Source organism: Chiloscyllium punctatum, chromosome 15, assembly GCF_047496795.1.
Source record: "Chiloscyllium punctatum isolate Juve2018m chromosome 15, sChiPun1.3, whole genome shotgun sequence".
Lineage (NCBI taxonomy): Eukaryota > Metazoa > Chordata > Chondrichthyes > Orectolobiformes > Hemiscylliidae > Chiloscyllium > Chiloscyllium punctatum.
In genome coordinates, this window is record NC_092753.1 from 55,265,941 (window position 1) to 55,290,969 (window position 25,029).

Below are 25,029 nucleotides of genomic sequence, written 5' to 3' on the forward strand. Positions count from 1 at the left end.
GAACTGGGGTAGACCATAGGATTGAGAATTGTAAGAACAGAACTAAATAAATGCTAATTAGATGGTCAGAGATTGCTTCCTTTTGGCTAGTTAAGAGTCCTAGTCTCAGCATGTTATTGAACTGGAGAGGATTCAGAAAAAAATTACCAGAACGTTGCTGAGACTGGAGATTCTGAATGACAAGGAGAAATAGGATAGGCTGGGACCTCTTTCACTGGAGTTTAGGAGGTTGAGTGGTCACCTTATATACAGGTCTATAAAATCAGGGGCAGAGTTAAGGTGAATAGCAAGAGTCTTTTCCCAATGGTGGGGAGAGTTCAAAGCTAGGGTTTTTATTTTTAATTGTGAGAACAAAGATTTAAAGGGACCTGGGGGCAACCTTTTCACACATTCTGACGTGAAATGTGCTGCCAGAGGGCGTGGTAATGCAGGTACAGTGACATCATTTAAAAGACATTTGGACAGGTACATAAATAAGAACAGTTTAGCGGGATATGGGCCAATTGCAGGTAAGTGTGGCTAGTTCAATTTGGAAAACTTGTTTGGCATGGACAAGTTGGACTGAAGGATCTGTTTCCATGCTGTATGACTGACTGAAATGAGGAACAACTCAAAGGGAAATGAACCTATGCAAATATCCTCTACGTAAGGCTATGAAATTCAAGTCATTGAATATTTTCAAGAAAGATTTTAAAGACATAAAGGGGGATGGAGAGAAAGCCGAAATATGATGTTGAGATAGGATAGTGGCCAATCCCCTATCGAGTGGCAGAGCAGGCTCAGAGCCATTTGGCTTACCCCTGCTCCTAGTTTCTATTACAGAAAAAACTTGCACTTCAACTTCCATCGCTATAAGGCTTGCCTTACATCCCATTTAAGTAGTCGCTACTGTAATGTAGAAATGCAGAGGCCTTTTTTGTTTCTCCATAACGAACTCCCATAAACTGAACTGTGACACATTATTAGATTGTTTAGTTTGATGAACAAGGAGGAAATCCAGACTGAAGCCTAAAACAAAGTGTCAAGTTTTGAGAATAAAAATCTGAAAGTGACAATATTCCAGAATTGTTCAGGATGAACACAACGTACTTAAAACATTTCTAGAAAATCTATGGGGAGAGACCTATTGTGACGTTACATATTTCCTCTTGAAGAAATTCACTAAAATAATACTTGTATCTAAAATGTATTGTGCAAATTGACGACTAAACAATAACAGACATGGACAAGCAAAAGAATGTAATCCATAAACCTGTTATTAAATGATTATATATGTGCTGCGCTTAGTGAGTTTGGGTTGCAGGGGATTTTCAGCATACCTTTTACTGTCTCCATTTTGGAAGTATCAGAAAAGTAGAGAAATAATTTAACATTTATTTGGTAGCTAAAGCAGTTTTATGCTTTTTTTTTGTTTTGCATTGAGCACAGAAGAGTGGTAATGAAGCGGAGATCTGTGGCTTCTAATCACCCTTCTTCCTTTTGCAGTGTGTTGGCAGTCCAGTTGGTCGTTTGCTCTGCATCTGGCATTAACTCTTGGAACCCAACAGAGGTCAGGTCCTGGGCAGTGATGATACGCAGAGCTTGCCCCCATACAGTGGTTATGTGCAGGTGGTGGCAGACATTGAATTTCACAATGAAATGTTCTCAAAATATACAAAGCACTGTGCAGTCCTTTGGGAGTTGATTAGAAAAACTATTACATAATGACCTAACTGAAAACTCAGGAGGAAGCTATGGTTCTTAGAACCATGCAATTTCTTTGTTTAAAAGCCAGACAAGCAATAGAAAGTAAACAGTAATTTAGTCTCAATTTGAAAAATTAACAAACCACTTGAATTTCACTGATTTTTAAAATCTGGAGTTTTTGCTTTATTTTACTCCCTTGTAATCAACTACTATTTATCAAAAGTTCTAATTGAACTCCCAACTGTTGAAAAAATTAGGAGCTTAGGTTTAGAAAACTGTTTAATATTTGACATTATTAGAGTTAAATAACCCCAGTAAGAGCTTTAAGATTCTGATAACTGATACCTTCTGAATAGTTTACAGATTCATGTTGTTTTCTTAAGAAAGTAATGTACCTCCGTATGCAGCAAGTGATGCATTAATTGGATTAGCAGTGATACTTATAAATTTGTAGGAAATATGGGGGGATCTCGCATGCCAGCTATAATGGATAAGAGAGCTAGGTTTTGCACGTATGTACCAGCAATAACTTGGGCCTCTGAGATTAAACAGCATTCAATGAACAATATAGATAATGCAAACTTGTAGGGATTAATTTTGCCATGAGATGGATACGAATTGAAATGATAGAAGGAACTGTGCACGAGGGCAGGTTTTTTATTTTTGTTTTGCAATGCTATTTAATTTGACAGATCACAAAATACTGAGCAGAAGTTTGTAAATGGAAACTTGATCAATGCATTTAAATTTTCATTTTTAGCCACTTTTCACTGTTTGCTTTTACTTACAGGTCATCAAGAAAACAACAATTTCTGCTCTGTTAATATTAATATAGGTCCTGGAGATTGTGAATGGTTTGCTGTACCTGAATCATACTGGGCAGTTATGAATGACTTCTGTGAAAAGTAAGAATGTTTTGCCAGTAAGCATGCTTTTTTTAAGCAGCTCTATTTTAAAATCATTTGAAAAGTATGAGAAAAATATGTCAGTAATCATAGTGCGAACATGTGACATAAAGCCTAAATATTTTCTCCTTTCCAAAGAGCAATTTAAGATCTTGTGAAGAAGATAGTGTGTGAGGATGCTGAATTTTCCTTGCAGCAATATGGTGGGGATTGATCTAGCACTTAACAACCTACCACAGCTTCAATGTCATATCATTTTCACAAATGGTGGAAGATGACAGCAGAGTAGCATCCTCCAGCCCATCTGCTCTGTCCATTTTTCTTTTCTTTTCTTTTCTTTTTTCTTCTATTTTTATTTCTCTTAGTACTTTGCTTTTTCCCTTTGGTATTCCTCTTCGACTCTGGCTTCCAGCAAGCAGCAGCTCCTGATAATAGCACGGTGACCTGGTGCAGTGGTCTCCTGACGTGGCATGGCAACCTTCTGGCCCCTTGCAGCGGCATGGTGTAGAGGCAAGGCCCACTGCAGACTGGAAGCTAGTTACTTGCGTGGTCTGCTGAATTGAACTATTATTTCTGTAATGCTGGACATTTTTATTTCATAATTGTGAAGAAACTGCCTTTGTATGTTTGTATCTGAGTCAGTGCTGTAATTGGCGGTGTATAAACCTTCCACTATACTCCATTGAGTATATGTGACAAAGGCTATTCTATTCTCCAAAAACCAACCAAATCCATCTTCATTGCATCGCCCTTTTCTGCTTTTGTCTCCTGTCATCTGTTGCTGAAAAGCTAGTTTGTGAACTGGTTAAATCCAGATTCATGTTTTCCTTCCATTCAATTCTTGAAATACTCTTATAGAGTTGAGCTTACTCAAAACTCTGTCCATGACTTAATCCATACCAGGTCCCATTTAACCCATCACCCCTATGTTCTTTCTCTTGCACAGGCAAGCAAATTCTTGTGGAAGCATTCAGTTCCCTTCATGATCTCTCCCCACTTCCTATCTTTACAACCTTCTATAGCACTACAACCCTCAATACTTTTGCGTTCCTCCAGCTCTGGCTTTTCGTGGTTCCACATCCCCATTGTCTCAGCCTTCAGGTGTCTAGGTTCTAAGATCTGGAATTCTCTCTCCTTCACATCTCCTCCTTTAAGACCTGCTTAAAATCTGCCTTTTTGATCAAACCTATAGAAAACAAAAGATCTGCATAAATATTTTCAATTTAGCTGGCATTGGATTAATGCACCAACCTTTAATTTCTGGAACCTGTATTTGAATCTAGCCTCAATAATTCAGCAAACGTTTTATTAACCGGCAGTTATGGGACCAAAAGTCTACTCATTGATAAAATATTCCAGTTGATCGAGGCCAACCTTAATCTATGTTAAAATGCACACCAAGTAATATAAGCATGATGCGTGGGGTATACACTTAAACTTTATTTACAGCATAAATCACTTAAATAATAACTTAATAAAACTGTGATGGAGAGCCTTCTCACTCATACACTCAACTGACCGTTTGGCGATGATAGTAATACTCTAAACTCCAGTGTTTCATGTATATAATTTTTGCTGTTTATTGAGAGTGTTAGTTCATTAGGTGCCAGTTAGAACAAAGTTTCCTGTAATTTGAAAACCGTAGTCTCAGCTGCCATTTTTTTTTCCCCAGTGAAGTATGGTTAGACTTGGTTCTTGAATCAATTAAACATAACTGCCAAAAGTTTGGTAGTTTTTCCCAGACAATTCTTAAGAATGGCTGATTTAGCTAGTTGATTTTGGATTGCTGTTGGTTTTGCACCCTACCAAATAAGCTGGAGCAGAATAGCAAATTTAAATTTCCTGTGACAGGAATTATTAGGTGGAGAGAAAAATAATGTCCATATAGTTTGCTTTCTATTATGATTTTGTAAAATGAGCTTATTTAGCACCTTTTCACCATCTCTCATCACCTTATATACTTTACAGTTAATGAAATAGAATAACATTAATGGAATTTCCATCAATGCTGTGGTTTGACTTCTCAGATGACTATATTTCATGATAAACTTGTTGAACCTTCCATTTAAAAATGTATCTGAGCTAAGCTTATGTTTGATTAGAACTAACACTTATAAATTTAGGAAGTCCCTAGGTCTAGAAATTAAGCTGTTGTTCAACATTTATGGAGCATCTGTTTTACATAGATAATCAGGCAGTTTCCTTAATAGGAGTATCAAATGTTGGATGCAGATGTGTACTGAGCCGAGGGCGAGGTAACAGACAAGATTTATATTCTGAAACTGTCTGTCTGGTACTCCTGTTGAATGCTCAAAATGCAAAAGTTGCTCACGTTATAGAAATTACATTGCCAGGCAGCTTGTTTAAACGAATAGGCTTTTGTCCGGAGCATGCCACACAAAGACATCAATTTCCCTCAAATTAATCAGATTTGTCTCTATGATACTGGCAGCTTAAAAACTATTTGCAAATTATTTTAAAAATGTCAGCTATATGGAAGTTATGGTGTTAACATTGTTAAAGGTTTGTATGGTTAATTGCTATGAAGCATATGGAAGACTGGTACTGTAACTAAATATAACTCAGCAAAATAGTGTTAACGGTGATTCAAATTCAAGGCCAATAAAGATGGAAGACCATATTGCATCGTTAATTTTTTTATGTACTAGCAGCATGGCATGGAATAGAAATGAGATACTTGTAAACTATATGAGCAAATGTATGAACAAGGCCAAAAAAAATCTAATCTTGTTGACTGTCGGACTCTGAAATGTATATTCATTGTAGATTTGAGAGTTGCTTTCATTCTGTGTTGATAATGCCGCCTTGTTGCCATATAAAATATAATCTCTTCTTTTCTTATACCTTTGACATAGCAGTGCAATCAGTAATCTTATCTTTTAATCTTAACTCTGTCAGTTCAAAACAGTGATATGTATTTGCTCTGAAGTTGAATAGTACATCTCAGTTCACTGGTATCGGAGATGGCTGCGTTAGTCAATGTGTGATCGGTAGACTGCCTCGTGGAGCAGGTGGTACTTCGAGGGTTAGGTAGATGGCTTGGCTAGAAGGAATGCTCCTCTGGATTTCACTTCTCCACATTCTCAGTGAAATGTTTTGCTGTGTTGGTCACTCTCACAATGAATCTTCTCCATTTTGATCAGTTACAAAACAGGGTCTCAATGTGAGTCAGCATGCCACATAGTGGCCATTTGTAGACTTTGTGTCTGTCTTTCACATCACCAGTAGTCCCATGTTCCTACTCCTTCTATATTTCATTGTTCCCATTTCCTTCAGCTACCTATCTAATCAATTCTTATTTGTTGCATGGTCTCTGTGTCAGTCATAATTTTAATACATTGCACAGCTACGCAACAATTTTTTAAAATGTTTCTGCTCTACACTAACACAACTCCCTTATATGTGCTGTCATCCATGCAACCTTGGTCTAACATAGACACATAGCAAATAGAAAATTCACAGTGCTGGAGGAAGCTTTTGGCTAATTGTGTATGTGCTGACCAAAGCTATTCATCTAATTCCACTTTCCAGTTCTCGAACCATAGTACAGTACTTCAGCAGTATATCCAAGAACATTGTAAATGTGAAGGTTACTGCCTGTACCACTATTTTGGGTAGTGAGTCCCAGACTTTGGCCAGTCTGATTTTTTTTTTTTGTTTCTTGCCATTCAAAGTATATTTTTCAAATATCAAAATTTCCTACCTTTTGGATTCACTGTGATTGAATTAATTTCCTATGTTTTAGCCCATACACTTTTTGTTTTCTTGCTGTGATCTTCAGAATCTTTAACCAAACTCTCTACAAATTTGGATTCTGCTTCGTCTGATGCAATATCCACATCATTGATATGCAAAAGGGCGGCATGTGGCTCAGTGGTTAGTACTGCTGCCGCATAGCACCAGGGACCCGGGTTCAATTCCACCTTCTGGTGACTGTCCGTGTGGAATTTGCACATTCTCCCCGTGTCTGCATGGTTTTCCTCCTACAATCCAAAGATGTCACATAGCTCCTTGAAAGTGGAGTCGCAGGTAGATAGGATAGTGAAGAAAGTGTTTGGTATGCTTTCCTTTATTGGTCAGAGTATTGAGTACAGGAGTCATGCTGTGGCTGTACAGGACATTGGTTAGGCCACTGTTGGAATATTGCATGCAATTCTGGTCTCCTTCCTATCAGAAAGATGTTGTGAAACTTGAAAGGGTTCAGAGAAGATTTACAAGGATGTTGCCAGGGTTGGAGGATTTGAGCTATAGAGAGAGGCTGAACAGGCTGGAGTGGAGGAGGCTGAAGGGTGACCTTACAGAGGTTTACAAAATCATGAGGGGCATGGATAGGTGAACATAGAACATAGAACAGTACAGCACAGAACAAGCCCTTCAGCCCATGATGTTGTACCAACCACTGATCCTCATGTATGCACCCTCAAATTTCTGTGACCATATGCATGTCCAGTAGTCTCTTAAATGTCCCCAATGACCTTGCTTCCACAACTGCTGCTGGCAACGCATTCCTTGCTCTCTCAACTCTGTGTAAAGAACCTGCCTCTGACATCCCCTCTATACTTTCCTCCAACCAGCTTAAAACTATGACATCTCGTGTTAGCCATTTCTAACCTGGGAAATAGTCTCTGGCTATCGACTCTATCTATGCTTCTCATTATCTCGTATACCTCAATTAGGTCCCCTCTCCTTCTCCTCCTTTTCTCCAATGAAAAAAGTCCGAGCTCAGTCAACCTCTTTTCTCAAGATAAGCCCTCCAGTCCAGGCCGCATCCTGGTAAACCTCCTCTGAACCCTCTCCAATGCATCCACATCTTTCCTATAATAGGGCGACCAGAACTGGATGCAGTATTCCAAGTGCAGCCTGACCAAAGTTTTATAGAGCTGCAACAAGATCTCTCAACTCTTAAAACTCAATCCCCCTGTTAATGAAAGCCAAAACACCATATGCTTTATTAACAACCCTGTCCACTTGGGTGGCCATTTTAAGGGATCTATGTACCTACGCACCAAGATCCCTCTGTTCCTCCATACTGCCAAGAATCCTATCCTTAATCCTGTACTCAGCTTTCAAATTCGACCTTCCAAAATGCATCACCTCGCATTTATCCAGGTTGAACTCCATCTGCCACCTCTCCGCCCATCTCTGCATCCTGTCAATGTCACGCTGCAGCCTACAACAGCCCTCTATACTGTCAACGACACCTCCAACCTTTGTGTCGTCTACAAACTTGCTGGCCCATCCTTCAATCCCCTCATCCAAGTCATTAATAAAAATTACAAACAGTAGAGGCCCAAGGACCGAGCCCTGTGGAACACCACTCACCACAGACTTCCAGGCAGAATATTTTCCTTCTACTACCTTCTACTACCAGCCAATTCTGTATCCAGACAGCTATGTTCCCCTGTATCCCCTTCCTCCTGACCTTCTGAATGAGCCTACCATGGGGAACCTTATCAAATTCCTTGCTGAAGTCCATATACACCAGGCAAAGTTTTTTTTTCCCTGGGGTCGGGGAGTCCAGAACTAGAGGGCATAGGTTTGGGGTGAGAGGGGAAAGATATAAAAGAGACCTACTGGGCAACTTTTTCACAGAGGGTGGTACGGGTATGGAATGAGTTGCCCGAGGAAATGGTGGAGGCAACATCTAAGAGATATGAATAGGAAGGGTTTGGAGGGATATGGGCCGGGTGCTGGCAGGTGGGGCTAGATTGGGTTGGGATATCTGGTCGGCATAGACGGATTAGACCGAAGGGTCTGTTTCCATGCTGCACATCTCTATGACTCAATGTGCAGGTCAGGTGAATCGGCCATGCTAAATTGCCCATGGTGTTAGCTGCATTAGTTAGGGATAAATGTTGGGAAATGGGTCCGGATGGGTTCCTATCTGGAGAGTTGGGTGTGGACTTGTTCGGCCGAATGGCCCCTTTCCAATCTGTAGGGAATCTAATCGAATCAAATAAACAGAAGCAGTTACAAAAGAGAATCCTTGAAACATCATGATCGATTTCTAAATCACTGAGGAATAGGTTTTAACTTGTGCTCTTTTTTTTTCCTCTTCTAAACTATTTGTCATCTAATTTGCCACAGCCCTTCAACTTCCAGAGTGTCTATTGTCTACTTTTGGGTCTTTGTCAAAGATTCTCTGAAAGTCCATTTATACCATTACTCATTGCATTGTACCCATCCACATCAGTCTTTTCTTGAAAAAACCTTATCATGTTTCTGCCCAGTATCATAGAGATGTACAGCACGGAAACAGACCTTTTGGTCCAAGCAGTCCACGCCGACCAGATCTCTCAACCCAATCTAGTCCCACCTGCCAGCACCCAGCCCATATCCCTTCAAACCCTTCCTATTCATATACCCATCCAAATGCCTCTTAAATGTTGCAATTGTACCAGCCTCCACCACATCCTCATTCCATATATGTACCACCCTCTGAGTGAAAACATTGGCCCTTCGGTCTCTTTTATATCTTTTCCCCCTTACCCTAAACCTATGCCCTCTAGTTCTGGACTCCCTGATCCCAGGGAAAAGACTGTCTGTTTATCCTATCCATACACCTCCTGATTGTGTAAACCTCTACAAGGTTACCCCTCAGCCTCCGACATTCCAGGGAAAATGGCCCCAGCCTGTTCAGCCTCTCCCTATAGTTCAAATCCTCCAACGCTGGCAACATCCTTGTAAACCTTTTCTGAACCCCTTCAAGTTTCACAACTTTCCAATAGGAAGGAGACCAGAATTGCCTGCAATATTCCAACAGTGGCCTAACCAATGTCCTGTACAGCCACAACATGGCCTCCCAACTCCTTAATACTCTGACCAATAAAGAAAAGCATACCAAACGCCACCTTCACTATCCTATCTACCTGCAACTCCACTTTCAAGGACCTATGAATCTGCATTCCAAGGTTTCTTTGTTCAGCAACACTCCCTAGGACCTTACCATTAAGTGTAAAGGTCCTGCTAAGATTCGCTTTCCCAAAATGCAGCAACTCGCATTTATCTAAATTAAACTCCATCTGCTACTTCTCAGCCCATCCTAATCAAGATCCTGTTGTAATCTGAGATAACCTTCTTTGCTGTTCACTACACCTCTAATTTTGGTGTCATCTGTAAACTTAGTAACTATACCTTTTATGCTCACATCCAAATCATTTATATAAATGATGAAAAGTAGTGGACCCAACACCGATCGTTGTGCACTCCACTGGCCAGAAGCCTTCCAGTCTGAAAAACAATCTTCCATCTTCATCCTCTGTCTTCTACCTTTGAGCCAGTTCTGTAGCCAAATGGCTAGTTCTCCCTGTATTCCCGTGAGATCTAACCTTGCGAGCCAGTCTCTCATGAGGAACCTTGTCAAACACCTTACTTAAGTCCATATAGATCACATCTATCGTTCTGCCCTCATCAATCCTCTTTGTTACTTCTTCAAAAAACTCAATCAAGTTTGAGAGACATGATTTCCCACGCACAAAGCCATGTTGACTATCCCTCATCAGACCTTGCCTTTCCAAATACACGTACATCCTGTCCCTCAGGATTCCCTCTTAACAACTTACCCACTACCCACGTCACGCTCACTGATCTATAGTTCCCTGGCTTGTCCTTAACACCTTTCTTAAACAGTAGCACCATGTTAGCCAACCTCCAGTCTTCCGGCACCTCACCTGTGACTATTGATGGTACAAATATCTCAGTAAGAGGCCCAGCAATCACTTCTCTAGCTTCCCTCAGAGTTCTAGGGTACACCTGCGCACATCCCGTGGTCCCATAGTCTGAAGATGTGAAGGCTAGGTGGATTGGCCATGCTAAATTGCCCTGTAGTGTCCAGGGATGTTCTGGACTAGGTGGATTAGCCCTGGAAAATACAGGATTATAAGGATAGAGTTGAAGGATGGGTATGGTTGGGATGCTGTAGTGAGAGTCGGTGCACACTCAGCAGGCCAAAAGGTGTCTGTCTGTACTACTGGGAAATTATTTTTTCTGTGAAATGTGAAAACAATGTGGTCAAACGCATCTCTCATTGATGTCAAAGATACCATGGCACTGTACCGAAGAAAAGGGGTTTTCCTCAATCTGTCAGGCAATGGTTATCCCTCGGTCAACATCACAAAACAACTGATGATTATCGCCCTACAACTTGTGAGCGTTTCCTTTATGCAAAATGGTTGTTGCATTTCCTACTTTATAACAGTGACTATTGTTCAAAAATGCTTCATTGTCTGTAAAGTGTTTTGAGATGTTTATTGGTCACAAAAAGCGTGATGTAAATGCAGATCTGTCTTTCTTTCAATTACCCAAATTTACTGTTCCTCCACCAAACACACACATAGCTAGAATGTTTTGCTTAAAGCCCTAGAGAGGAGTGTTTATTTGCTAAATTACTAGCATTTTTGGCTGCCTGTTTTAAATTACAGAAAGGAATGCATTTGTAGTTTTCACAAGGATGTTAATTGTAATCAAGCAGTTTTGCGTTTGTGAAAATGTTATGAATATATTTCAACACGTTATTTCTTTATCAGGAACAACATTAATTTTTTGATGGGCTCATGGTGGCCAAACCTAGAGGACCTTTATGAGGCCAATGTGCCAGTGTATCGATTTATTCAGCGCCCTGGAGACTTGGTATGGATAAATGCTGGTACAGTGCATTGGGTTCAGGCCATTGGGTGGTGCAACAACATTGCTTGGAATGTCGGTCCTCTGACAGGTATGTTATTGCATTAACCAAACTAGTACATAGCATTCATGCCTTTACAATGAGAGTTAGATTGTTTAGAGAACAAAACAAATTTGTTAAAGAAAAGCATAATTTGTACCAAAGGAGTTTAGGATAATAATAGGCTTTTTTGATAGCTTTTTGACAACAATGTTTGCTTCTTTATTGGGTTTGTAAAGCTTTTTCTGCAGCACTTAACACTGACTTTTAAAGTTAAAACTAATGATTTCTTCTGCAGCAAATCAATATAAACTAGCAGTGGAACGATATGAATGGAATAAACTACAGAGCGTGAAGTCTATTGTTCCCATGATCCATCTATCCTGGAACATGGCACGTAACATCAAGGTGTCTGATCCCAAGCTTTTTGAAATGATCAAGTAAGTGTCAAGTCAATACTGGGAATTTTTGAACCTCTCCCATATTGTAATTTCAAATAATTAAGAATTTTCTAATTTGCCTAATGCGTTCATAAATAGAATGGGATTGGTCATTTTTATAGAATCAAGAGTCATACAGCGTGGAAAGACCCTGACCGTGATCCCAAACTAAACTAGTCCTACCTGCCCACGCTTGGTTCTTATCCCTCCCAACATTTTTTATTCTGTACTTATCCAATGTCTTTCTTACATTGTAACTGTATCCACATCCATGATTCCTCTGGAAGTTCATTCCACACGTGAGCCATTCTTCTTCCTTGTCTGAACTGCGTGAGGAATGTTTAATGCAGTTTTGATTTGGATTAGTCTGGCCTGGAGTTTTCTCCAGGGATAGACTTTGACTTTACTTCATATTGATAACACCTAAGCCGTAATCGTTTGGATAAGCTGTGAAAATGTCTGGAAATTAGCGATCCAATGTTTCATTCACCTCTGAATCTTGGTTAAAATATACCTTGAGAAACTGGATATTTGTCAAGTCGAAAGAGAAGCAGTGTTGAGTATGAAAAGATGAGGAAAGAATTAAGCTACCTTGCAGGTTATTCTTGACTTCATTAAATATTAGAAAATATTGTTTCAATAAAATAGAAAAGTTTTTATAAACTAGGTCACCAGTACTGCACCACAAGAGCTCTCAAAGTTTTCACTTGACTGCAGATATGGGGATTGGTGAGTTATTGAATCGATGACTGAGCAGAGGGAAGGTGTCAGCAAGTGAGAAAAATTTGGCAAGGAATAGGATTAGACATGGAGCTGTACTTCACCTGTTATTAGTTGCCACTGATTGCTGGATGCCATAAAGACATTTGTTTGCTGCCTATCCACTGGGATCACCACTCAAAGGGAATGTCAATATAAAAGACTATGACTGTGAAATAGTAGTTTGTTAAAATTAAAAGCCTCTATCTTTCTTTCTTTAGATACTGCTTGCTGAGAACCCTTAAGCAATGTCAGATGTTAAGAGAAACTCTCATTAGCACAGGCAAAGAGATTGTATGGCATGGCCGCACAAAGGAGGAGCCTGCACACTACTGCAGTATTTGTGAGGTCGGTCAAACTTAACATTCTGTTGAAGATAATGGCAACTTAGGTTGCGAGGCATCTAAATTGTCATTAATTTACTGTTATTGACCATATTGTGTGATGGTGTTCTATTTTGTCTTGTCCACCTAATTCTCATCAACAGAATTGTAGTGAAAGCTTTGTAAAGCATGGTTTGTATGAAATTCAAAATGTAATCAGTTTTACAGTTTCTGAAATATCCAGTCAAGGGTGGGTTTAATTGGGAAGTTCACTGAAATAGGAGCATGATGACAGAAGCACTGTTCATTGAATTGCGATTCAAATGGCTTATTAGTCATTAATCCTTTTATTAAATTTTGAACTTGGTAGGATCAGTGACAACTGAAAAATTTGTATTTCTTTACAAAGTACTTCAAAAATGTAATTTTTATGATCTTGCCATATACCAAGACAACATTAGGTCCTAACTAATTTTAAATTATTTAGATCATTAAATGAGTGAGTGTGCTGGATAATGGACCATTCTTTTGTCACTTGCGCTGTGACAGATGTTGAGAGATAGAGTGCAGTGATGAAAAATTGATACCTTTTTTTGGGGCAACTTGAATTTTTAATTCTGCAATTACGGTCTTTCAAATCTTTCTGCATCTTCCGTGTTCCACAGAGGTGTATTTCAAATAGATCACCTTTTAAACATTTTAAAATGATCAAAACATGATACTTGCCTTTTGAATGTAACAACAGAATGAGAACAAGCTAGTGGCGGAGTGAGATGTACGGGTGCACAACATGCTTACCTCAGTGTGATGTGTTGCCATGTGGTGTTGGAGCATGAGTTTCCTGGTGAGGAGGGATCATAAATGGCATGTAGATGTCACATATCCTAGCTTCCAAGGATAGTTGCAAAATTAGATGTTGGCTGAGCATGAGGCAGTAGGGTAAGGAATTTCTGAACTTGGCTGCTGACTGGTAACCAACTTTCTAGAGAGTGCGATTTGCAATCATTATGCAAAGATAGAACAGCTTTAACTTCACCTTTCTTCCCCTGTTAGTGGTACCTGCTTTTCACAAATGCTTTCTGCTTGATTATCATGAATTTAAAGCCACTCATATGGCAGTTCTTTTCCAAATTTACGGTCAACATCTATCATTCATCCCTAATTGCTTTGTGGTAGTCTGTATGATGTATGTTTTCCAACAGTAAAGTATGCAAGTCTGGGAATATGACACAGCAGAAAAATGTGTTGCTGGAAATCGATGTAAGCCCTTCTTCAGGAATGAGGAGGGTGTGCCAAGCAGGCTAAGATAAAAGGTAGGGAGGAGGGACTTGGGGTAGGGGCGTTGGGAATGCGATAGGTGGAAGGAGGTTAAGGTGAGGGTGATAGGCCGGAGAGGGGGCGGGCGCGGAGAGGTTGGGAAGAAGATTGCAGGTCAAGAAGGCGGTGCTGAGTACGAGGGTTGGGACTGAGATAAGGTGGGGAGAGGGGAAATGAGAACGCTGGAGAAATCTGCTTTCATCCCTTGTGATTGGAGGGTACCTTGATGGAAGATGAGGCGCTCTTCCTCCAGGTGTCGTGTTGCCATGGTCTGGTGATGGAGGAGGCCAAGGACCTGCATATCCTTGGCGGAGTGGGAACGGGAGTTAGTGTTCAGCCACGGGGTGGTTGGGTTGGTTGGTGCGGGTGTCCCAGAGGTGTTCCCTGAAACGTTCTGCAAGTAGGCAGCCTGTCTCCCCAATGTAGAGGAGGCCACATCGGGTGCATTTGTGATGGATATGGAAGGATCCCTTGGGGCCTTGGAGGGAAGTGAGGGGGGAGGTGTGGGCACAAGTTTTGCATTTCTTGCGGTTGCAGGGGAAGGTGCCGGGAGTGGAGGTTGGGTTGGTGGGGGGTGTGGATCTGACAAGGGAGTCACGGAGGGAGTGGTCTTTCCGGAATGCTGATAGGGGAGGGGAGGGAAATATATCTTTGGTGGTGGGGTCTGTTTGGAGGTGGCGGAAATGACGAAAGATGATATGATGTATCTAGAGGTTGGTGGGGTGGTAGGTTAGGACCAGTGGGGTTCTGTCCTGGTGGTGATTGGAGGGACGGGGTTCAAGGGCGGAGGAGCAGGAAGTGGAGGAGATACGGTGGAGAGCATCGTCAACCACGTCTGAAGGGAAATTGCAATCTTTGAAGGAGGAGGCCATCTGGGTTGTTCGGTTTTGGAATTGGTCCTCCTGGGAGCAGATGCGGCAGAGGTGAAGGAATTGGGAATATGGGATGGCGTTTTTACAGGGGGCAGGGTGGGAGGAAGTGTAATCTAGGTCGCTGCGGGAGTCGGTCAGTTTATAGTGAATGTCCGTGTTGAGTCGGTCGCCTGAGATAGAAACAGAGGGGTCTAGGAAGGGGAGGGAGGAGTCTGAGACGGTCCAGGTAAATTGGAGGTCAGGGTGGAAGGTGTTGGTAAAGTGGATGAACTGTTCAACCTACTCGTGGGAGCACGAGGTAGCGCCACTACAGTCATCGATGCAGCGGATGAAAAGGTGGGGGGTGGTGCAGTGTAGCTGCGGACTTTCCCCTGCAACCGCAAGAAATGCAAAACTTGCACCCACACCTCCCCCCTCACTTCCCTCCAAGGGATCCTTCCATATCCGTCACAAATTCACCTGCACCTCCACACACATCATTTACTGCATCCACTCAACCCGATGTGGCCTCCTCTACATTGGGGACACAGGCCGCCTACTTGAGGAACGTTTCAGGGAACACCGCTGGGACACCCGCACCAACCAACCCATCCGCCCGTGGCTGAACACTTTAACTCCCCCTCCCACTCCGCCAAGGCAGGTCCTTGGCCGCCTCCATCGCCAGACCATGGCAACACGATGCCTGGAGGAAGAGCGACTCATCTTCCGCCTAGATACCCTCCAGTCACAAGGGATGAATGCAGATTCTCCAGCGTTCTCATTTCCCCTCCCCCCCACCTTATCTCAGTCCCAACCCTCTGACTCAGCACCGCCTTCTTGACTGCAATCTTCTTCCCAACCTCTCCGCCCCCACCCCCTCTCCAGCCAGTCGCCCTCACCTTAACCTCCTTCCACCTATCGCATTCCCAACGCCTCTCCCCCAAGTCCCTCCTCCCTACCTTTTATCTTAGCCTGCTTGGTACACCCTCCTCATTCCTGAAGAAGGGCTTATGCCCGAAACGTCAATTCTCCTGCTCCTTGGATGCTGCCTGACCTGCGTTTTTCCAGCAACACATTTTTCAGCTCTGATCTCCAGCATCTGCAGTCCTCACCTTCTCCCATATGACACAGCAACTGTCAAAGAATATCAATACATCTGCAAGTCACAATCCTGTACCTTGGAAGGAACTTCTAAGTTGTGGTGTTTTGTTTGCCCAGGTCATTGTAGTTAATAGAGGTAGTGGGATTGAAAGGTGCTGTCAATGAGCATACCCAGTTAATATAGTACACCTTGTAGATTGTATGCACTCAACCACAGTGGTCTTGTGATGGGAATGAAAATTCGAAGGTTGCAGAGAACTGGATACCAATCAAACAGCTGCTTTGTTCTGGATGTTGTCAAACGCTTTGAACACTGTTTGAACTACACTTTGTCCAGGCAAGTGGAGAGTTTTGATTTTACACTTGATGAGTGCCTTTGTCGATGGTAAGGCATTAAGGTGAATTGAGGTAAATTACCTGCTGCAGAATTCCCTGCCTTTGACATGCTCTTGTAGTCACAATACAGAGGCAACTCGGTTATTCAAATACCAATTATCCGAAAATCTGATTATCTGAAGGAGATCTCGAGGTCCCGATACACATCAAGGAAGTGTATCCAGCAGTGATGCTTTTGTTTACAGTGATTAAACAGGCACCGTCTCCAAATGACTGACCTCCTGCCCTCCCTCTCTCCCCACACTTTTTTCCATGAGTTCTACAGAGGGGTGTACCCTAACCCCCTCTCTTCCGCCACACACGCACCCCCCCCCCCCCCCCCCAAGGAATAATCTCTCCAACATTGTCCTGTATAGGGCAAACATGGAACCTGCCGAATATTTGCAATAAAAAGTTGTGTGTGTGTGTGTATCTGTGCGCTATTTGGAGACTTACCCCACAAAGGCGGCAACAGCAGGCTTGTTGGTGTGCAGTCAGGATGCCTGGGTAAGGGGGTGAGGGGCTCCCGCACTTTGTGCTGGGGGAGCAAGGTTGGATGGGGTTCAGGGTGGGGTTGGACAGGGTCAGGGCTGGGAGCTCACATGTTTATATTGGGGGGTGGGAATGGGCAGTGAGGGTTCGTGCACTTTGTGCTGGGGGGAGGGGCTGGTGCTGGACCAGGTTGGGGAGCACTGTTGCAGGCGGGGTCTTGCGCGCTGTGTGCTGCTGCAGTCTCCTGAATAAGGAGCAGACTTTAAAACTCTGAGCCCCAGAGGGAAGGCATTTAATCGATTATCTAAACAAAATAGTGCCCGCCCATCGTGTTTGGATAATCTAGTTTCCACTGTATTTATGTAGTTACTCCAAGTTTATTTCGGGTCAGTTGAGTGTGTATGATGATAGAGTTTCAGTAATAGTGATGCCATTGACTATCATGGTAGAGATTGTTAACTATTCTGTCAGTTTTGTGGAATATTCTCTCACTATTGGCAAGGATCGTTGTTACTGAGCATTTGTGTTGTGTGAATATTTCTGTGACTCATCAGCTCATGACTGCATGTTGTCCAGGATCTTCAAGTGATGTTCACCTTGGGTGCATTCACAGTGGAGACCATTAATGTTTAAATGAAAGTTTGTCCATGCAGTGATTAACTGAAGTAAATTATACGCCAAGATTTTCCGTTTTTAAAGAAAATAAAACATTATTGTACATAATGAGAAATTATGCAAATAAAGCACCACTAATTTAGTTTAACATTTTAATTTGTAAAGAATGCTTCCACTCCTTAGCCTAGAGTTGGACTTAAATAGACTTTTTTCCCTAGTTTGTTCCCATAGCTTGGAAAGAGTTAAACAGAAGTTAAGTGATTTAAGCTGGCTGGCTGTCGCAAGACTAGCTGCCTACCTTTCATTGTGAGGCCATTGTAGATTTCTTCCCCCAGCTTTAATTTGGGCAAATTTTCCTCCTCATGAATTCCCAACGATGTTCAAGAATGCAGCAAATGATCATTTTTTTTTCCTCCTTCACACACAGACCCAACATGTAGCTCCTTTGGCTTTCCCAACTAAATGACCTGTAGCCTGCACCAAAACAAACTTCTGAGTGAAAAACCTTGCTAAATTAAACAAAACAATCTTCGAGCCCCTCAGCTGTGCTGTGACATGATATAGGATGGTTCAGTAAAATAATTTTTACTTTGATTCAGTAGCTGGTATGAAACTTTTGAGTTGCCCTCTGCCAGAATTGCTGGCCCTATTAAACTCTTTTGTTTATCACTACCTTTTCACTCCTTTTTTTTATCTGGGATGTAAACAATTTAAATCTTTTATCGAAGTAAGAACAGATGTTTTGGCTCCATGTAAATTTAAAGATGGGTTGTGCCTTCATGTGCCAAGTTTGATCTTGTAAGAAAAACAAATGTTGATTGCCCTTCAAAGGAAATTGATAGGAAGACTAGTTTGTATTCAAAAACTGATGCTTACCAGTTGCACAATTGGATGTTTTCATTTATTTCAAATTTAACACTTAATTCCTGAAACTAAAATTTATTGTTGTGATCCTATTCGCCGTGCTGGGAATTTGTGTTGCAGATGTTTCGTCCCCTGTCTAGGTGACATCCTCAGTACTTGGGAGCCTCCTGTGAAGTGCTTCTGTGATGTTTCCTCCAGCATTTATAGTGATTTGTACCTGCCGCTTCCGATTGTCAGTTCCAGCTGTCCGCTGCAGGGGCCGGTATATTGGGTCCAGGTCGATGTGCTTATTGATTGAATCTGTGGATGAGTGCCATGCCTCTAGGAATTCCCTGGCTGTTCTCTGTTTGGCCTGTCCTATAATAGTATTGTTGTCCCAGTCGAACTCCTGTTGCTTGTCATCTGAGTGTGTGGCTACTAAGGATAGCTGGTCATGTCGTTTCGTGGCTAGTTGGTGTTCATGGATGCGGACCGTTAGCTGTCTTCCTGTTTGTCCGATGTAGTGTTTTTGTGCAGTCCTTGCATGGGATTTTGTACACCACATTGGTTTTGCTCATGCTGGGTATTAGGTCCTTTGTCCTGGTGAGTTGTCTGAGAGTGGCTGTTGGTTTGTGTGCTGTTATGAGTCCTAGTGGTCGCAATAGCCTGGCTGTCAGTTCAGAAATGTTTTTGATGTATGGTAGTGTGGCTAGTCCTTTGGGTTGTGGCATGTCCTCATTCCGTTGTCTTTCCCTTAGGCATCTGTTGATGAAATTGCGGGGGTATCAGTTTTTGGCGAATACATTGTATAGGTTTTCTTCTTCCTCTTTTATCTCTAAAATTTATCTCTAACCATGAAGCTCGGTGATTATGACACATAACATAGTACTGATATATCTGGGTGAAGGAAAGCAGCAGGTGTTAATCAAGTTTCCTTGTCCAAGTTGCATCATAGAAACTAGGACCATCCACCCCTTTGAACCTACTGTACCATTTAATACGATCATGGTTGATCCTTTATCTCAGTGTCACATTACCCCTTTTGCACATGCCTCTTGATGCCTTTAAAATCTAAAAATGTACTGTTTAAATATATTCAGCAACTTGGCCTCCTCAGCCTTCTGTGATAGAGAATTCCACAAATTGACTATCTTTTTAGTGAAGGCTATATTTTTTTTTGGACCAGACCAAACCACCTTCAAATACAACCAGGAGATAGCCTAGACCCCAACTTTTTCTTATTTTTTAAAGGCAAGTGTAAGGCACTGTGTCCGGGATGCAACTTGATTGGTCAAACTACCAAAACGGACTTTATTCTGACTCTTTAGGTAAACAAAACAAAAGGAATAACTTCACTCGGCTGGAATACTTAACAGGATAACAGATTATATAACTTCTGAACAGCAACTGTTCCCATATTGTAACATTCCATAAAATACTCTTGGCAAAGGCAAATTCAATAAAATAGATTATCTGTGGTGCAACAGGAACAGAAACCCAAGCTTTTAGCTGTAACAGAGGAATGACCGCTTCCACGTCCCATTTCAAGATCCGAGCAACTACTGAAATGTAAACTAAATTTCTGGTTCTGTGGGAGCTTGACCCCACCCCTTCATGCTACTTCTATTGTTCCAACTTAAAAAACGAAACGAGGCCTCTCAAACTACTTAGTGGCTAGGAACAACCATTAAGCTTCTGTACCTCAATCTTGTCACTTTTTAAAAAAAAGCTCGACAAAATATACCTCTTACAGTCATAGTATTGTCACAAATTTTTCTCATGTCAGACCTAAATTCCCTACCTCATATCCTGAGACACTGACCACATTGCAGTTGGTCTGGAGTAGTGTTTCAGCCAGGTTGGGTAAGAACAGCAGATTTCATCTCTAAAGGGCATTGATGACTAGATTGTTTTTATAACAATGTCTTGGCCACCATCACTGTAACTGACTTTTTATTCCAGATTAATGAAATTAACTGAATTTAAATTCCTGACTGACATAGTGCGATTTGAGCTCATTTCTTGGGTCCATCTCTGAATTACCAATCCAGTAATGTGACAATGCTGGGATAACAGTGATGCCCTTTACTATTCTGGGCATAATGAATATGTTGTTTTATTCTGTTGTATTAGAATATTTAAAAATAACAATCCTATTATCTCTTATCCTTCAGTTTTCCAGTGAGAACAAGCCCACTATACGGAGTTACCATTCATATTCCAGTTCCATCTGTGCATACATTATTCTGTTAGTTCTTTACTTTATCCTTTCAACTGGAATATTCTTTAGTTTTGTAGTGTACTGCATTCTAACTGGATTGCGATTACTCGTGTTCATCATGTAAGATTCAGCAGAGAAAGGAGACTGTGTGTGCAAATGAGGAGGACAAGGAATAGGCCATTTGGCACCCAGTCTGCTCCACCTTTAAATGAGATAATAGGTGATGTGACTAACCTCAGATCCACATACCCACATATCCCTGATAACCTTTCGTCTGCTTGCTAACCAAGAATCTATCCACCTCTTCCCTAAAAAAAATTCAAACATTCTACTTCCACCTTCTGTTCAGGAAGAAAGTTCAAAATATTCAGGAAACCTCAGAGAAACTTAGTCCAAACAGTTCAAGAACTGGGTGGAGGTCTAACAGAGACAAAAACACAATATGTTTAACTTGTTAAAGTACTAAATTCCCAAATTGTCTATATTTTGTTGGACACAAGTGACAATGAGAGATTTATAGTGCTTAAGTATGAAGCATTGTAGAAAAGCTTGGTGGGGTGGGTGGGTTGTATTAAGTTAACTTCTGGAAGTGATTAAAATTTGGAAATCATGAAAGAAATTAGGACAAAATTGTTTCTTTGTTGCAGGATAATTTAGATTGTAATAAAATGTCATATTTATTTCTATATAACAGGTGGAAGTTTTTGATCTGCTTTTTGTCACAAATGAGAGTAACTCAAGGAAAACCTATGTGGTGCATTGCCAGGACTGTGCTCGTAAGGCCAATGGAAACCTTGACAATTTTGTAGTGCTGGAACAGTACAAAATGGAGGACATGATGCAAATCTATGACCAGTTCACATTAGTAAGTTCAATCATTATAGTGGGGATATATTTGGAAAATTTTATTTCTGTTTTGCACAGCTAAAGTACAAAGTTAACTAGTAATTCTGAATTCATAGGCTGAATAAATGGTTCTGACTGAACTATGTAAATCAGAGAGCAACCAGATTCAAACTGCAAACTAAGTTAATTGGTCTCATTGAAAATGGATAGACAAGAAAAAAATCAACTGGTATTCTTGCTTCTGATCTCTGTGCAATAATCTTTGACATCACTGTTAAGGCGGAGAAAAAAATGCTTGATCAAGGTAATTGAGCTCTTTGGAATTGTACCCAGTGTGAGAGTCAACATTGAAGTAACAGGAAGACTTTTAGAATTCTATGATAGAGGAAAAACCTTAGGAACTTTAATGCTAATTAAAATAAATATCCATACTTTTGTATGAATACTCTGGACAAAAGAACTGAGAGCATTATTGCTATGTTGTATTGAGAAAGCAGGGAGGATGCAGAAGGAGTTGGACAGGCTAGGAGAGTGGGCAGAGAAGTGGCAGATGAAATGCAGTGTGGGAAAGTGTGAGGTCATGCACTTTGGTAGGAAGAATACAGGCATGGATTCTTTTCTAAACGAGAAAGGCTTTGGAAATATGAGTGTCCTAGTTTATGATTCTCTTAAGGTTAACATGCAGGTTCACTTGGCAGTTTGGAAGGCAAATGCAATGTTCGCATACGTTTCAGAGGGCTAGAATACAAGGGCAGGGATGTACTGCTGAGGCTTTATAATGACCTATTCAGACCGCATTTTTGAGTCATTTATCTAAGGAAGGATATACTGGCCTTGGAGGGCGTCCAGAGGAGGTTTACAGGAATGATCTGGAGGTGGTGGGCTTGCCATGTGAGGGAAGGGTTGAGGACTGTAGGGCAGTACTTGGAGTTCAGAAGGATGGGGAAAGGATCTCATTGAAACCTACAAAATATTAGTGTTCTGGCTTTTAGAATACTGTGTACATAGTGGTCGCCCTTGTGTGGGAAAGTTGTTAAACTTGAGAGGGTGTGGAAAAAGTTTACAAGGATGTTGCTGGGACTAGAAGATTTGAGTTATAAAGAGAAGCTGAATATGCTGAGTCCTTTTCCCCAGAAGAGTTGGGGGTGAGAGGTGACTTGAGAAGAGGTTTATAAAATCATGAGGGGCATGGATAGGTAAATAGTTAAGGTCTTTTCTTTAAGGTGGGGGAGTCCAATTCTAGAGGACTTAGGTTTAAGGTGAGAGAGGAAAGATTTTAAAGACCTTTTAGGGCTAACTTTTTCATGCAGAAGGTGGTGCATGTAATGAATGAGCTGCTCGAGGAAGTGGTGGAGAGGGGTGCAATTAAAACATTTAAACGATATCTGAATTGGTATATGATTAGGAAGGCAAATGCTGGCAAATGAGACTAGGTCAGATTTGGATGTCTGGTCAGCATGGACAAATTGGAGAGAAGGGTCTGTTTGCAAGGTGTATGACTCTGAGTGGACATGGAGAAGATGGTTCCAAGTAAGAGGGACTGGGATCCATGGTCACAGCCTCAGAGTGAAGGGATGATCCTTAGAACTAAGATAAGGAGGAATTTCTTCAGCCAGAGAGTGATGAGTCTGTGGAGCTCATTGCTGCAGAGTGCTGTGAATACATAGGTTCTTGGTTAGTAAGGGGATCAAGGATTATGGGTGAAAAGGCAGGAGAATGGAGTTGAGAAACATATCAGCCATTATTGACGGGCTGTATAGCCTCATTCTGTTCCTCTATCTTATGGTCATTTTTGTAATTGCAGACCAGAAAGTGAAGTGTGTTTTAGATGCACAAAAATGAGGATAATATTCATTATATTTAGTTTCTTGCCAAATATTACCAGTTTTATAATCATAAGGTGGCAGTAATTCTGTGCTTGAAGTATGTTTCTATTACATTGCTCAAGTCACATTCTGTATGTACAAGTTTGGACTGTATTGTTATAAAAGTAGAACCATGCCTAATCTTATGACTGCCATTTGTTCTTGTGTCCATTCTGTGAGGATTATGTCCTGCCACCTTGTGTGTTGTTGTTGATTTTAAAACCACCAATTCATTCTTTGCTTGAAGACAGTTAACTTCTCAGACTTGCAAATGTTATGTCTGTATTAACTCAAACTGTAGATGATTCTTTAATAATACTGTTTTAAATATTCCCTGTATTAGATCTGAAAAAAAACATTATTGCCTTATGGATTGCCATGAAATAGGTTGTTCTCATTTCAAGTCTTCTGTTTCAGGCCCCTCCACTGCCTTCATCTTCATCTTGACACTTATTGTTTTATGGACAACTAGTGAAACATCTTTGGTGTTCAGGATGTGACATCAACTTCCACTGTGTTACACCACTGATATTTGGCTATCCCATGTGGCTGCTGACTGAAAACTGTGTGTCTATGCAACCTTCCAAGTGCGGAGTGTCAACAATACTGGATAGGAGTGGAGTTGCTTCTTTTCCAGGATAAATGGATTAATGTAAAGCTGTTTTAGCTGTACCTATAAATAACTTTTCATATTTTGTATATATCAGAGAAAAACTGGCAACATCACACAGACTACTGACTTGAAGACATTCTTTTTTTTGTATTACTCTGTCTTGGGCTGATGAATTGGTTTCATCATCTTTTTTCATTCAGATTTTTCCCTTTAAAAGTACTAGCTTAGCTGGTCATTTTTGTATGGTAGTTAGGAATTTTATGTCTCTCTTGAGGGCAACATCTATTAAGAAAATTTTGTAATGTGAAAAGTTAGGTGAGAGAGAATTTTTTTTACCGCTTTTATGTTCATCTGTTTTGTTATTTTGAAACCACGATGTTTAAATTTGTTCTGGTTTCCTAGTTAAACTAAACAGCCAAGTCACAGATAAATGGGTTGCACATAGACTAAGGAATAAACTTCAGATTTGTGATTTTTTTTTGTTTTGTTTCTAATCTTGATGTAAATTTACACTATTTATAAATGCATATTTATTCCTTGAAAATATTTGTGGATGGAATGCTGTTATTTTTCCCAGAATACCTGCCATTAAAATTTTACGGAGTTCTGTCATTTCAAACACTACTCCTAATACGTTTTCTATGTATGAAATAAAAAAACTGTTGAGCATTGTAATCTTTGAAACATTTAACAATTTATATTCAGGGAAGATTTTTCAGAGTAATTGTGTATATTAGTTTATGTATCTCAAATCAATATTGCATGACAAAACTCAGGGAGAGCTTTCTTCTATTATCATAAATATTATGCATTAGCATCTGAATAATATAGTGTGCTTCTCCCTGTATTGCCCACTGCCAGTTCAAACTGTGTGCTTCATTAAGGGAGCCATTGTGTTCCAGGTTATAAAATTCCTGTGGTTACAAAGTTATTTCAGAATTTTAAAACAAAAAGTAAGGTTTTATTTAATTACAGACCTAGTAATGTAAAGTTTATTTATCTTTAGAGTTGTCCCGGCGCCATGACCATCACGGATCACTGTTACACAGGACCCTGTTGTCCTGTGCACTAAAGGCTCAAAGTTAACTACAAGT

The 25,029-nt window shown here is 40.8% G+C and overlaps 1 protein-coding gene across 5 annotated transcripts in view; it reads left to right on the top strand.

Moving 5' to 3' along the window:
- The window catches only part of kdm6a (lysine (K)-specific demethylase 6A), a 232,939-nt gene extending 208,329 nt beyond the window's left edge, over window positions 1–24,610 (top strand). For 2 of the 5 annotated variants that reach the window (XM_072585169.1, XM_072585170.1), the window contains 6 exons: window positions 2,477–2,591; window positions 11,138–11,325; window positions 11,573–11,714; window positions 12,695–12,821; window positions 21,306–21,476; window positions 23,740–24,610. In XM_072585169.1, the coding sequence (XP_072441270.1) occupies window positions 2,477–2,591; window positions 11,138–11,325; window positions 11,573–11,714; window positions 12,695–12,821; window positions 21,306–21,476; window positions 23,740–23,769 (773 nt within the window). In that variant the 3' untranslated portion in view covers window positions 23,770–24,610. Of the gene's footprint in view, window positions 1–1,485; window positions 1,609–2,476; window positions 2,592–11,137; window positions 11,326–11,572; window positions 11,715–12,694; window positions 12,822–21,305; window positions 21,477–21,573; window positions 21,762–23,739 lie in introns of those variants that run through there. The other 3 variants (XR_011962542.1, XR_011962543.1, XM_072585171.1) reach the window with 3 other exon arrangements.
- The last annotated feature ends 419 nt before the right edge of the window (window positions 24,611–25,029 follow it).